Genomic DNA, 16,308 nt, shown 5'->3' on the forward strand with positions numbered 1-16,308 from the left:
CAACAAGTCAGGAAATGACAGATGCTGGCGAGGATGCGGAGAAAGGGGAACCCTCCTACACTGTTGGTGGGAATGCAAGCTGGTGCAACCACTCTGGAAAACAGCATGGAGGTTCCTCAAAATGTTGAAAATAGAACTGCCCTATGACCCAGCAATTGCACTACTGGGTATTTACCCTAAAGATACAAACGTAGTGATCCAAAGGGGCACGTGCACCCGAATGTTTATAGCAGCAATGTCCACAATAGCCAAACTATGGAAAGAACCTAGATGTCCATCAACAGATGAATGGATCAAGAAGATGTGGTATATATACACAATGGAATACTATGCAGCCATCAAAAGAAACGAAATCTTGCCATTTGCGACAACATGGATGGAACTAGAGCGTATCATGCTTAGCGAAATAAGTCAAGCGGAGAAAGACAAATATCATATGATCTCCCTGATATGAGGAAGTGGTGATGCAACATGGGGGCTTAAGTGGGTAGGAGAAGAATCCATGAAACAAGATGGGATAGGGAGGGAGACAAACCATAAGTGACTCTTAATCTCACGAAACAAACTGTGGGTTGCTGGGGGGAGGGGGGTTGGGAGAAGGAGGGTAGGGTTATGGACATTGAGGAGGGTATGTGCTTTTGGGTAAATTGGAAGGGGAGATGAACCATGAGAGACTATGGACTCTGAAAAACAATCTGAGGGGTTTGAAGTGGCGGGGGGTGGGAGGTTGGGGTACCAGGTGGTGGGTATTATAGAGGGCACAGCTTGCATGGAGCACTGGGTGTGGTGAAAAAATAATGAATACTGTTTTTCTGAAAATAAATAAATTGGAAAAAAAAAAGAAAAATCATATAATGTTTGTCCTTTTGTGACTCAGCATAATGTTTTCAAGGTTTATTGGTGTTGTAGCATGTGTCAGATTTTCTTTTAGGATTAAATAATATTCCACTGTGTGTGTATTTACAGTGTAAACATGATGTTTTGTTCATCCATTCATCTGTGGATTGACACTTGGGTTCCTTCCATCTTTTGGCCACTTGTGAATAATGCTGCTGTGAACATGGGTATACAAATATCTCTTCTGTTCCCTGCATTTACTTCTTTGGGGTACATACTCAGAAGTGGAATTAGGGAAACATGTGGAACTTTATGTTTGAACTTTTAAGGAATCACCGTATTGTTTTTCAAGCAACTGCACCATTTTCCATCTCCACCAGCAATTGCTCCACATCTTACCACCACTTGTTATTTTCTCTCTCTTTTTTTAATAGCCATGTTAATGGAAGTGAGAGGTATCTCATTGTGGTTTTGATTTGCATTTCTCTAATGATCAGTGATGTTGAGTACCTTTTCATGCACTTATTGACCATTTGTATGTTCTTTGAAGAAATAGCTCTTTGAGTTCTTTGCTCATCTTTTAAGTTGGGTTCTTTGGTTATTTTGTTGTTGAGATGTAGGAGTTCTTTATATATCCCAAATATTAAACCTTTATCATACATACTATTTGCAAATTATTTTCTCCCATTTTTGGGTTGCCTTTTTACTTTGTTGATAGTGTCCTTTGATGCACAAGTTTTAAATTTTGATGAAGTCCAATTATCTATTTTTTTCTTTTGTTGCCTGGATTTTGGGTGTGATATTTAAGAAATTATTGCCAAATCCATTGTCTAGAAGCTTTCCCTCTATGTTTTCTTGTATGTTTATAATTTTAGCTCTTACTGTTACTGTCATTGATCCATTTTCAGTCAGTTTTTTTGTATACGGTATAACATAAGAATCCCAAATTCATTTTTATTCCATGTGTATATCCAGTCTTCTCAGCACCACTTGTGGAAGACACTATATTTTCTCCACTTAATCGTCTTTCCTCATTTGTATTTCATTGAATGACCTTGAACTTCTTTGACTGTCACAGTTGTGATTGTAGTAGTAGTAGTAGTAGTAGTAGTAGTGCTTGATACATTTGTTTTAACTTTATTATGTTTTCATTTTTTATATCTTTTCAAAGAAAATGGTGTTTTACAAATAGTATTTTATCAGGAGCTATTGTAGATACCTAAGAGAGAAGTTAATTCATTACAAACAGTGATTTCCTAAGAACATTAGGGATTGATTCTCTTGGTTGAAAAAGGATGGCTGGATAGCTAGGAGGACAGGGATGATAGGAAGACTTTTTAAAACTTTCGAATTTTGAACTATCTAAATGTATTTAATTAGTTCTAAGATAGTATTACTAATTTAAATAATTAGTAATAAATGCAAGTGTTACATTACCTTTGAAACTTTTTATTTGGAATCCTGACTCATGTATTTAGATTAGGAAATAAAAATCTTGGCTCTATTAGTATTATTTCAAGTCACAGTAGTAATTTTGTTTATACTTAAATATTATGGATTGCAGAAGCACATTGGGCTGCTTCTACCCATTTTGATAGCAGTACTTCTATAAAACTGAAATGGGAAGTAAATCTGGCACGCAGTAGCAATTTTAGGGAATCCATCTGTTTAATTAGAGAATGTCCTTAGTTGGGTAAAAGGGTTAGAATTGCAGTCTTCTTTGGAGACTGATTAAAAATAATAGATAAAATAAAGAATGATGTGCTCAATGAGCTACAATTCAAATAGAGGAAATTTAATGGGAAATGATTACATTAGTAGCAGATGGACTTGCTTCCTGAATTGCAATCTTACTGGAAATCCTAGAACAGCTTAAATTTGTTTTTCAGATTTAGAGTCTGATAGGAAGATAGATTTGTTTATTTGGTGTGCTGTTGTGATTCTTACTGTGTCTTTTGGCGATTTCGTTTTTGCTAGGCTATTTTTATGATTCCCACAAATCCACCACCAACATTCAGGAAGCCAGAACTTTGGTCCGATGATTTCACCGATTTTGTTAAAAAGTGCCTCGTGAAGAATCCTGAGCAGAGAGCTACTGCAACACAGCTTTTACAGGTCAGTGCTCATTCACCTAAGGGAAAGATGTTTTCTCTGTACCTGGTAGCTGTCTCACACTGACCAGAATTGTGGTGGGTTTATTTAACTGATTTCTCAAGATGTAAACCTGCGAGGATATATGGATTGACAAAGACACACACACCATTCTTATCCTACATGTTTTCTTTGTCTCATTTTTTTCTTTTCTGCTTTCCAAATTCAGTCTTCTGTCTTTTCCCTTTTTTCTCTTTCTTTGTTGTTGTTGTCAACTCTTTCTTCCAGAGTTGTTTAAAACAAAATTTCCAACGTGTTCTCATTTCAGAAATGAGTTATTTTCTCCACTCTTACTATTTTTCATGTTTTTTCCCTGATGTGTTACTTGTTGACCCAGCAATTATTCTTTGACTTTTTGATATACCATACAGTATATAAATACAAGATCCCTGAGCTCCTTGAAAATATCTCATGTTGTATGTACATACTGGTTACAAGATTACCTATGTCCTTTAGTACTCCTGTTATGAGTAGATTTTATATTCAGAGCGCCAGGAATTTTTTTTCCTCTTAATCTGCCTTGATATTTAACACAGTCAGAAATAATTTAACATTTTAATAAGTTTTTGTGTCTTTATTTTCCCCACCAAATTGGCTTAGACCTCTAAGCTAATAATAAGACTTGATATTTGGAAATTAATTCTTTTTTGACCCAGCAATTACATTCTAGAAATTTGTTTTACAGAAAAATTTAACCATGTGTGATTTAACTTATGTGTAAAAGTATTCATAGTACATTGTAATGGCAAAGGATTGGAAACAACATAAATATCTGTCAACAAGTTGGAAGCAATCCAAGATCCACTGAGAGGAGTGATTGGCAGAATACACACACCTACACACACATATATGTATATATCATTGTAATTTATATTATTATATTCATTATAATATTCACTCAGTCATATATACCCACCAATTTGTTATATTAACATATAAATAATAAAGAGTACAATTACATATTTCATTATAATTTCTTTTTTTTTTTTTTAAGATTTTATTTATTTGTCAGAGAAAGAGCAAGCACAATCAGGGGGAATGGTAGGAAGAGGGAGAAGCAGGCTTCCTGCTGAGCAAGGAGCCTGAGACAGGACTGGATTCCAGGACCCCAGGATCATGACCTGAGCTGAAGGCAGAAGCTTAACTGACTGAGCCACCCAGGCGTCCCTATAATGTCTTTCATATATAAATCATGTGCATATGCCCGTGTCAGAGCTTGTAGTAGAGTAGCTCTGGAAAAATAATCAAGAAACTGGCCTCCAGAGAAAGTAACTGCATGGCTGAGAAGCAGGAGTGGGATGGAGACATACATTTTTCTGAATGCTTTTTGAGCCTTTTGAGTTCCATGTTATATGTAGGGATTGCCTTTCAAAAATTAATTAATTGAAACATTTATTTTGAAATACTGTCAGCATTTCAAAGGAATTTCGAGCACATAACTCAAGGGTTGATTGATATTGTTGAATATCTGAATTAGTCAACCCCAAGGAAGGCCAGAAAGGAGTGGAGAGAAAAGAAAAACAGAAAAAGTGGGACAAATAACACAAAAAATGATGGTGAAAATAATTCCAAATATATCTGGTAACTGATTTTTAGATAACAAATATTTCTTTGTAGACTTTGGTCCATAATCTTTTCTGATCTTAAGAAAATAAATTCTGGGTTTTTTGTTTTTGTTTTTTTGTTTTTTACTTTGAGTTTTTAGGATAAAAAAGCATTTAAGAAATATTCTAGGGGCACCTGGGTGGCTCAATCAGTCAGTCAGTTGAGTGTCTAACTCTTGGTTTTGGCTTAAGTTATGATCTCATGGGTCATGATATTGAGCTCTGTGCTCAGTGGGGAGTCTGCTGGAGATTTTCTCCCTCTACCCATCTCCCTGCTCTCTCTCTCTCTCCCTCTCTCAAATAAATAAATCTTAAAAAAAAAAAAGAAAGAAATATTCCAGTATAATTCCTTAATTTTTGTGAATGATGATCTTGAAGCCCAGAAAGGTTAAATGACTCACTGAAGATCACACTGTGAACATGACTGTGGTAGGTTATTCCATTTGCCCCCTAGCTCCACTCTTTCTCCACTCTGTTTTCTGCCCAAGAGGTTGACCTGTAAGGGCTACATTAACAAGCTCTGTTACCCTCTAGTTTTTAGTTGGGTTTGGCTCAAACATCTTTCTTTATAATAAGAGTAAATTGTACAACTAATTTTGTATAGTGCTTATGAGCCAGTATTTGCTTTCTTGATTTTTTTCTCTATTGAGCTACTGTTGACTGCTCAAGGCCCTCTGTTACAATGTACTCTTCCTTGTCTAGCTTTTTTTTTTTTTTATGATTTATTTATTTGAGAGAGAGAGAGCATGCACAATCATGAGCCGCAGAGGCACAGGGAGAGGGAGAGAGAATCTCCAGCAGACCATTCTGAGCCTGGAGTCTGCAGTGGGGTGTGAGCTCATGACCCTGAGATCAAGACCTGAGCTGAAATCAAGAGTTGAGAGCTTAACTGACTGTGCCACCCAGGCATCCCCCTGGCCTACCTTCTTAACTGACCCCTTGCTACCTCCTTTCTTTTCCCGTATAAATTCTGAAATAATAGACTTGTAGTTTCCTTATATAGACCATGCTTTTTCAATCCTCTGTACCCTTTCTCACACTGTTTCCTCCACCACAATCTAGCTTAAAAATCCCATTCACGGGGCGCCTGGGTGGCTCAGTGGTTTAAGCCTCTGCCTTCAGCTCAGGTCATGATCTCAGGGTCTTGGGATCGAGCCCCACATCAGGCTCTCTGCTCAGCAGGGAGCCTGCTTCCCCCTCTCTCTCTGCCTGCCTCTCTGCCTACTTGTGATCTCTCTCTATCAAATAAATAAATAAAAATCTTTAAAAAAAAATCCCATTCACAAACAGACTCCTTCTTACTCTTTTAATTGTTTCTAATTCAAATTAGGTATTCCTCCAGGAAGCCTTCCTCTCATCCTCGTTTAGGCTAGTTGTCATTCCATGGTGTTCCCATAAGTTCATATCATATATTGGTATCTGGTGCTTAATACATGTGTATTGGAGGAGTGCCTGGGTGGCTCAGTGGGATAAGCCTCTGCCTTTGGCTCAGGTCATGATCTTGGGGTCCTGGGATTGAGCCCCACATTGGGCTTTCTGCTCAGTAGGGAGCCTGCTTCCCCCGTCTCTCTACCTGCCTCTCTGTCTTCTTGTGATCTCTCTCTCTGTCAAATAAATAAACAAAATCTTTTTAAAAATTACATTTGTATTAGGTAGAATAATTACCTTGAGTCTCATTAGACTCATTTGAGTCTTATTTTGCTAGATGCAGAAGCCATTCTGTCCCTTAAAGGAGTTTTGCATGCCTTACATATTATGAATTGATTTATGACTCTCAGAGGACAGTCTTACTATCAAGTTTTAGTGGACACATCTATAGCCTACCTGGAAGGTGATACCGTGTTGATTTCTAGACCCTGAAAAAGAACCAGTTTTTAAAAGGAAATTCATGCTGAATTGTTATGGTGGTTTATTCTCCATGGCATAGCATAAATAATTGCTTAAATTTAAAGAATCATACACTGAAAGGATCCTTTAAAATTGTTAGTTAACTCATAGTAGTTTTCAAAAGATGAGTTAATTGAAACCCCAAAGATGTTAAAGGACAGGGTTCAAGTTCAGCCTAGTGGCACTAGAGTTGCTGGTGGGCAACCTCCAACCTAAAGTCAACTTCTGCCCCAGGAAGTTCTTCTGTGATCATGTGAGGTTGACTGAGATCTGCCATTATTTGTATTGACCCCCGGGCTTGGCTGGAACAGATGGTGTCCTGAGTTACTCTGCACTCCTGTGGCATGTGACTTACTCTTCATTTCACCAGTTCAGCTGAGTAGTAGAAACTACCTACCTTGTTGTCCCTCCCATTTACAGTAGTCAAAGTACTTTCTCTTCATACTTTAAGATCTTTATCAAACTGTGTTATAGTGTTTGCTCTAAGCTTTAAACAATTGAGAAAACTCAAGAGAAAAAGGGAAATCTATTGTATTTACGCTATTTTTGCTCTTACCATTGTTCTTTCTCCTAATGTTTCACAGTCCTTCCTTCTATTACTTCCTTTCTGTCTAAAGGACTTCCTGTAAGCCTTTTTTTAAGGTAGGTCTGTAGTAACAAATTCTTAGTTTTCCTTCATCTGAGAATGTCTGGTCTTCCTCTTCTTTCCTGAGGAAACACTTTTATGTTCTGTTGATCTTTATTAAAATAACTATCTATTGACATATAATTATGAAAATTACATTTTGAAGCTGACTGCTGCCTTAAAAGGTTGTCTGTCTCAAATTGTACTTGTCCCTTTACTTTCTCTCATCCTTCCCCAGCACCCCTCATTAAAAAGTCATTGAAGAGGTGCTAGGTGACTCAGTCAGTTGAGCATCTGACTCTTGATTTCAGCTCAGGTCATGATCTCAGGGTGGTGAGACTGAGCCCCACATCGGGCTCCATGCTCCAGACTCCATGTGGTGCCTATTTGAAATTCTCTCTCTCTCTCTCTCTCTCTCTCTGCCTCTCCTCCTGCTAAGTCATGTGCTTATTCCCTTTCTCTCAAAAAAAAAAAAAGGCATTGAAAACCCAGGCCTATTCTTCTTTTTTTTTTTTTAAATTAATATATAATGTATTATTAGCCCCAGGGGTACAGGTCTGTGAATCGCCATGTTCATATACTTTACAGCACTCACCCTAGCACATAGACTCCCCAGTGTCCATAAACCCAGGCCTATTCTTGTGGTTTCCCTTCTGTTTATCAGAATCATAAAAGCAAACTCAAATACTTTAGCTAGATCAGGATAATACAAAAAAAGTAGTTAAAAGTTTTATACGTAGTATAGAAATGAGACAGTATGTTCTGAAAAGTATTTTTCTTCTATTGCTACTATTTTTCTATTGGGGATGATTATATTATTTAAAAGATAATAAAGTAAAAAAAAATATATAAGAGAAGTAATGAAGTAGTTGCCCTCCTTTTCACCACTGTCAGTTTATTAAGGTTAATTAAAATTTGTATGTATTATCAAAATAATTTTATTTTCATATGTAATATCACCAATCTCTTATTTTTATGAGCTTTTACTTAATTACTTTTTAATTTTTAAAAGTTTTTATTTAAACTCCAGTTATCTAACATACAGTGTAATATTAGTTTCAGGTGTACAATATGTGTTTCAACACTTCCATACAACATCCAATACTCATCATGACAAGTACATTCCTTAATCCCCACCACTCACCTCTCTCTGGTAACTGAAGATCACCACTCGTTAAAAAGTTTTTCTTATCTTTTTCACTATCTAATTTATACTTCCTAAGGACAACTATATTTTTAAGGGTAAGGTAGTTTTATTAATAGGATTGTGTTTTTTGTGTGTGCTTTAATAGTTTTCTAGAATCAAGTTAAACCTAAAAACAAAATCTTAATTTCTAAAGCAGCTGAAATATTCTTTTCTTAATGTATACATTTAATTTTGGTTGAAAGAACAGTCATTGAAGCTGATGATCCTGGTTAGCATTTATGCCTTTTTAAAATGTATTTTAGTTATCATTCAAAAAATTGAAGCAGAAGGAAAACTTCCAGACTCTTTTTAGTTATCATTCAGAGAAATCTTTTGAATTTATACCATTGAATTTTACTTTTCCAGCATCCTTTTATCAAGAATGCAAAGCCTGTGTCAATTTTAAGAGACCTGATCACAGAAGCTATGGAGATCAAAGCTAAAAGACATGAAGAGCAGCAGCGAGAATTGGAAGAGGAGGAAGAAAATTCGGTTCGTAAATACCCTCAAAAAGTCAATTTCTTTTCTTCTGAGTCATTTTTAATAACAAAATAACATAATTATGTATCACATTTTATGATGTCTAATGCTTCTCTTCTTTACTAATGATGTTTTCCTTCTTTTAAATTGTACAGTTTTTTCTGGTTTAGGATCCAGAGATGAATACCTCTTGGTATTCAGATAGTTGTAAAATCTGAAAACATAAATATTTTATTTTTTTACTGATTGAAAATGTCATTGATAGTATTATATTTTCCCACAGAAGTTTGTTTTATTTTTTTATTTTTTTTTTTTAAAGATTTTATTTATTTATTTGACAGACAGAGATCACAAGCAGACAGAGAGGCAGGCAGAGAGAGGGAGAGGAGGAAGCAGGCTCCCTGCAGAGCAGAGAGCCCGATGTGGGGCTCGATCCCAGGACCCTGAGATCATGACCTGAGCCGAAGGCAGCGGCTTAACCCACTGAGCCACCCAGGCGCCCCAGAAGTTTGTTTTAATCTTATAGTTACACAAATAGTATTATTTTGCTAATTTACATTTAGTTTCAATTTCAGAGACTAGTTATCCAATGGGGATTTCTAGAAATTCTTTTACCCTTTTCACCAATTATTAAACCTTGTGTCTTAAGGTATCTCAGGATAAGAACTAGTGTGTATCTTGGCAGAGTTGATTTTTGATCAACTTTGAGACAGATGTTTTAAACTTATTTTATACATGTAAGATTTTTACTAATGAATCCACCATTCAGAATTTTAAATAATATCTTTATAAAGATGATTTTATTTGTAGCTGTGGGATTGTGTATTAATTCTATAAAGTTAAATAAGTGATACGGAATGAGGTAAAGGCCTTGGTTTTTGCATTCAAAAGGCTTTATACTTCCCACCCTAGGTTCCTGTGTGTTGGTAGGTACAGTTATTGATTTCTCATTTGTAAATGTTGATTTTTTTTCTAGATTTTTTTTGTAGTTTTAAAAGCACTTTTATCATATATTATCATGTATTATTTATCATATATTTATCATATACCTATGTATTATTTATCATATATTATTTCATTTTATCTTTTAAAAAAAGATTGGTCACATATATATGTTATTATCCCATTTTGCAGATGAGTGAAATTAGGTTAGGAGAGAAGTGATTTACCGAATTTCACAAAGCTAATGAGGAGCCAAGAATAAAAATAAAAAACTTGTAAGCTCCCATGTTTATTCATTAATGCTTTATGCTCACTTTTCAATCAAATGTTTACCAGGGCTTCAGAAATAAGCAATGTTGACTTACCAGAGTTACATAATTTCTGATAAGTTTATATTCACAAAAATGTCTAGTTTTTGCCCTTCTGTGGTTGTACCCATCTGCCTTGCTTTTACCTTATGCAAGCTCCATATGAGTGCTGGGCTGGTAAACTACCTTCAGTTAGCTGTCAGTGGCGATTGATTGTTTTGCTCTGTTCTGTCTTCCCTACGTAATTATAGGCCAGTTTCCATTTTTGATGGATAAAGAACCATTGATGACTCCAGAGCTTACCAGTTTTTACTAGTCTTAATACCTTGCTATAGTCACTTCGGTGATTTTCTGCTGCTTCAGTGATCTCTTTCTTCACTATTTTCCTCTCCTCTACTGAGCTCCAGCATGACTGATCTTCTTTCAGATTTTTAATTTTTATTTATTTTATTTTTTCTTTTGATTTCTTTTTTTATTATGTTCAGTTAGTACATCATTATAGTATAGTATAGTACATCATTAGTTTTTGATGTAGTGTTCAAAGATTCATTAGTTGTGTATACACCCAGTGCACATCACAGCACGTGTCTAATACCCATCACCATGTTACCGCCTCCCCTCTCCAATCCTCACTTTGTTTCCTGGGGTTCATATCCATAGTCTCTCATGGTTCATCTCTCTCTCTGATTTCTCCCCTTTCAGATTTCCTTCCCTTCCCCTGTGGTCCTCCGTGCTATTGCTTATGTTCCACATATGAGTGAAACTATATGGTAGTTGTCTTTCTCTGCTTGACTTACTTCACTTAGTATAAACCCCTCCAGTTCCATCCATGTTGATGCAAATGGTAGGTATTCATCCTTTCCGATCGCTGAGTAATATTCCATTGTATATATATACCACATCTTCTTTATCCATTCATCTGTTGAAAGGCATCTTGGTTCCTTCCACAGTTTGGTTGTTGTGGACATTGCTGCTATGGACATAGGGGTACATGTGCCGCTTCTTTTCACTGCATCTGTACCTTTGGAGTAAATACCTAGTAGTACAATTCCTGGATTGTAGAGTAGCTCTATTTTTAACATCTTAAGGAACCTCCATACTGTTTTCCAGAGTAGCTGTACCAGCTTACATTCCCACCAACAGTGTAAGAAGGTTCCCCTTTCTCTACATCCTCACCAACATTTGCTGTTTCCTGTTTTGTTTATTTTTGCCATTCTAATTGGTGTAAGGTGGTATCTCATTATGGTTTTGATTTGTATTTCCCTGATGGCTAATGATGTTGAGCACTTTTTCATGTTTCTGTTAGCCATTTGTATGTCTTCTTTGGAGAAGTGTCTGTTCATGTCTTCTGCCCATTTTTTGACTGGGTTATTTGTTTTTTGAGTGTTGAGTTTGAGAAGTTCTTTATAGATATTGGATATCAGCCGTTTATCTGCAGTGTCATTTGCAAATATCTTCTCCCATTCGTGGGTTGCCCCTTTGTTTTGTTGACTGTTTCCTTTGCTGTGCAGAATTTTGATCTTGATGAAGTCCCAAAAGTTCATTTTTGCTTTTGTTTCCCTTGCCTTTGGAGATGTGTCTTGAAAGAAGTTGCTGTGGCCAATGTTGAAGTGGTTACTGCCTATGTTCTCCTCTAGGATTTTGTTGGATTCCTATCTCACATTGAGGTCTTTCACCCGTTTTGAGTTTTATCTTTGTGTATGGTGTAAGGGAATCATCCAGTTCCACTCTTCTATATGCAGCTGTCCAGTTTTCCCAGCACCACTTATTGAAGAGACTGTCTTTTTTCAATTTTTTTTTTTTTTTTAAATTTCTGATGTGGCCAAAAACCTTTCCCTCCATTGCTTGAAACATTTCTTCCTGAGTACTGGAGTCACTTTGTTCTTATCTTTTGAGTCTCAGCTTTAAATATCACACACTCCAAAACTTAGCAGCAATACACATTACAACTTATTACAACTTAACAATACACATTTATTATTTCGTGATATCTGTAGATCAGTTATTTCAGAAATGCCTTACTTGGATGACTGTCTTCTAAGATAGCTCACCCATAGGGCTATTGGTGTGCAGCTTCCTTTCCTTGTCATGTGGGACTCTCTCTAGGGCTACTCGAGAGTGCTCTCAGCATGGCAGCTGACTTCTCTTAGAGTAAGTGATCCAAGAGGAAATCTCAGTGCTTTTTATGACATAGTCTCAGAGGTTGCACACTGTCCCTTCTGCCACATTTGATCTGTTAAAAGAAGTTACTAGTCATGGACAGTGGTGGAGTGGGGAGCTCCAAGAACCTATGCCTTCACAGATTTACATGCCTGCCACCTCCCATTTTCTAGCTTGGCAGCAGCCTTGCAAACAGCAGCAGAGAGGGGTGGTGGGGGGAGCTGGTAAGAACCTTTTTCTCAGAAAACTGTGGCTTTGCATTTTGTCCTGCCTGGTCATTCCCTGAGGGAACAGCACAGAGATTTGCCTTTGTTTTGGCCCCTGGGCTAGAGAAGCTTCCTGGATGGTGTCTTACAAAAACATCTAAACTTACTGGAACTAATAAACAAGTTCAGCACAGTTTCAGGGTATAAGATCAACATACAAAAATCAGTTATGTTTTCATCAGAATAAATTTAAGCAAGAAGGTGAAAGATTTGTATAGTGAAAAAGTACAAAACATTGCCAAAAGAAATTAAAGAGTACTTACGACATCGGCAGAAGGATATCCTGTATAAAGGGATTGGTAGACTTAATAATGTTAAGATAACAATATTTTCCAGAGGATTCACAGATTAATCCCATCCCTATCAAAATACCATTGATCTTTTTTGCAAAATGGGAAAAGCCAATGCTCAAATTCAGATGGATCAAGGGGACCCCAAACAGCTAAAACAATATTGAAAAAGAAGAACAAAGTTGATGTATTCACCTCCCAGTTTAAAAACTTAACATAAGGCTGTAGTAATCAGATGTGGTAACAGCATAAGGATAAATATACATACCAATGGAATAGAATTGAGAGTCCAGAAATAAACCCATACATCTATGGCCAGTTGATTTTCAACAAAGGTATGGAGTTTCTTTGGTGAAAAAACAGATGGTACTGGGACAACTGAATAGCCACATATAAAAGAATGAACTTGGACCCCTACCACTCATCATATACAAAGGCCTTTTTTTTTTTTTTTTAAAGATTTTATTTATTTATTTGACAGAGAGAGATCACAAGCAGGCAGAGAGGCAGGCAGAGAATGAGAGAGAGGAGGAAGCAGGCTTCCTGCTGAGCAGAGAGCCCGATGCGGGACTCGATCCCAGGACCCTGAGATCATGACCTGAGCCGAAGGCAGCGGCTTAACCCACTGAGCCACCCAGGCGCCCTACAAAGGCCTTTTGATATAAGATCTGATTGGATGGATCAACAAACTAAATACAATGTTAAAACACTTAGGAGAAACCAGAAATAATTTTCTTGACTTTGGATTTGGCAATGGATTCTTAGATGACCAAAACATGAGTAACAAAAGAAAAAAACAAAAAGAAAAAGTGATCATAATATAAAACTCTATATGTTAAAGGATATTATCAAGAAATGAAAAGATATCCTATGAAATGGAAGAAGCTATTTACAGATTATGTGTCTGGTAAGGATCTAGTATCCAAGACATGTAAAGAACTGTGGCAACTCAACAAGAGAAAGACCTAATTGAAAAATAAGGAAAGGATTTAAGTAGACATTTCTCCAAAGGTATACAAATGGCCAACAAGCACATGAAATGAAGCTCAGCAACATTAGTCATTAGGGAAATGCAAATCAAATCGACAATGGGATATTACTATACACGTACTAGATGTGCTATTATTAAACAAACAAAACAAGGAAATAACAAGTGTTGAAAAGGATATGGAGAAATTGGAGCCTTCATACACTGCTGATGGAAATATAAAATGGTACAGCTTTCATGGAAAATAGTTTGGTAGTTCCTTAAAATGTTAAACAGAAAAAAAAAATGTTAAACAGAATTACCATATGATCTAACAATTTCACTTAAAAGTATATACCCAGAAGAATTGAAAACAGTCCATAGCACTATTCACGATAGACAAAAGTAGGTAAATTGTGGCATATACATACAATGGAATATTACTCAGCCATAAAAAGAAATAAAATAGTGATACATGATACTATGTATAAACCTTATATCATGAAGTGAAAGAAGCCAGACATAAAAAGTTATATCATATAATATGAATTATCTGAAATAGATAAATCCTCAGTGACAAAAATCAGATTGGTGCTTGCAAAAGACTGGAGATGGGGAGTAACTGCTTGATGAATGAACTCTTTTCTTCTAGGGTGTTGAAAATATTTTGGTACTAGATCGAGGTGTTGGTTTACAACATTGTGAACATACTAAATGAATCACTTTACACTTAAAAATAATATTGTGTTAGCTGAAGTTCAACTAACAATCAAAACAAGTCACATAGTCTGCCTCACACTTAAGCAGAGAAGTGGGCTCTACCTTTTCAGGGAAAATATCAAAGAATTTATGGGCATGTCTTAAACTATCAGGAACTGTCCTGTAGTTGCAAATGGCTTACATTCTTTGCACATGCACGGAATGGGTATACTCACTACCTCTTAGGAACTGTCTCTTCTTTACTCTTAAGTTTTATCCCTTTACATCACCAGCTGTCAGTCCAGGATTTCATCTTCTAAATCACATTCAGAAAGAGATGAGAATTTTTCAGTCTAGTTCATTTCAGTTTGAAGACTTACAAGCTTAAGATTAGTTACCTGCCCCCATGTACCTAGTATACAGTGGGACTTAGGCATAAGATTATCACTATAGATAGTTCTGTTCAAAAAGAATGAGGACAGGAGGCACATTAATTAGTACTCCATGGCAGTTTTGGAATCCAGCCAAGAAAGTGTTAGAAGTTCATTTCTATTCCTGCCCTGTTTCTCTCCAACCTTTTGCTGTGCCCTCTTGAGTTCTTGATTCTATTCTCTGTCATTCTTCCTTTTTCATGGAAGCTATTCTATATTTTGAACTAAATCGTTTTCTCAGCCTGCTTCCTACCTGTAGAAGTCTGAGGGTCCAAAGTCCTCCTTTTTTTTTTTTTAAAAAAAAGATTTTATTTATTTATTTGACAGAGAGAGGGGGAGAGAGAGATCACAAGTAGGCAGAGCAGCAGGCAGAGACAGGGAAGCAGGCTCCCTGCTGAGCAGAGAGCCCGATTTGGGACTCGATCCCAGGACCCTGAGACCACGACCTGAGCCGAAGGCAGAGGTTTAACCCACTGAGCCACCCAGGTGCCCCCAAAGTCTTCTTTTCATTTTGTGCTGTCTCTGTTCTACTGAGACTATGCTGGTGATGTTTTGGCTAAAAAACAAGAACAAAAACCCATTGTGGGTGTCCTGTAAATCTTACTGTGGTTCACTCCATTAGAACAGATGATGCTCACATATTTTGTTTAAATAATTGCTTCTTTACCTTAGGCTCCTGCTAAGATTGCTATGGGGCAATGTTTTTAAGCTTCTTAAAAGCCCTATTACCCATCTTGACTCTTTCTGAATTCTTAACAAAGGATTTTCCAGTCACTTCTGCAGCTTGATTTTTAAACACTATTTTCTGAATGTGCTTTGGATTTGATGTTTGCATAGAACTTTTTCATAATTGTAGCATTGTTTGTTGTCTGAGAGGCTAGGAATTTACAAAACCAGTAAGTCCTGATTCCTTTTTTGTTTAATTATTCTTTCTTAAGCTTTTTCTCTCTCCTTTTGCATTTTGTTGTAAGTAGCAGGAAGAAACTAGGCATCACCTTAAACACTCTTCCTGGAAATCTCCCAGGTTAATAGGTACATTTTTTACTTCCCTGGTTATTATTACACAATGTCCTAAATTTTTAGCCACAGCATAATAAGAATATCCTTTCTTCAAGCTTCCCATGCAGTTCTTAAACTCTAATTAGCCAATGATTTTTTAAAAGGCTAGTTTTAAGTTAGCTGGTATGGTTTATTGAAATATTATACAGACACTTGAATGAATGTTTAAATATTTATACAGTAAAAGAGTTAGTGCTTATTGTTTTTAAGTAAAAGAATAAGGCAAACATTCCACATGTGGTATGTTGGATGATTACTTAAAAGCAGAATGGATGGTGTTAATAAGTTGAATTTATGAGATAAGGCACCCAATTCACCATTGACAAGCAGTTATTTTTAAAGTAGATTAAAAGATTGATAAAGAGTTTACAAGAGTCGCTTTGTCACTGGAGTTTAGGCTTTTCCCATGCAGATCG

At 36.4% G+C, this 16,308-nt stretch overlaps 1 protein-coding gene across 1 annotated transcript in view; it reads left to right on the plus strand.

The window, feature by feature from the left end:
* Positions 1–16,308, plus strand: part of STK3 (serine/threonine kinase 3) — a 283,945-nt gene that overhangs the window by 159,151 nt on the left and 108,486 nt on the right. Inside the window, exons 7-8 of the mRNA XM_044245221.1 lie at positions 2,815–2,952; positions 8,657–8,782. Coding sequence (XP_044101156.1) covers positions 2,815–2,952; positions 8,657–8,782 — 264 coding nt within the window. The remainder of the gene's footprint in view (positions 1–2,814; positions 2,953–8,656; positions 8,783–16,308) is intronic.

The sequence above is a fragment of the Neovison vison genome, chromosome 4 (genome assembly GCF_020171115.1).
Source record: "Neovison vison isolate M4711 chromosome 4, ASM_NN_V1, whole genome shotgun sequence".
Taxonomy (NCBI): Eukaryota; Metazoa; Chordata; class Mammalia; order Carnivora; family Mustelidae; genus Neogale; species Neogale vison.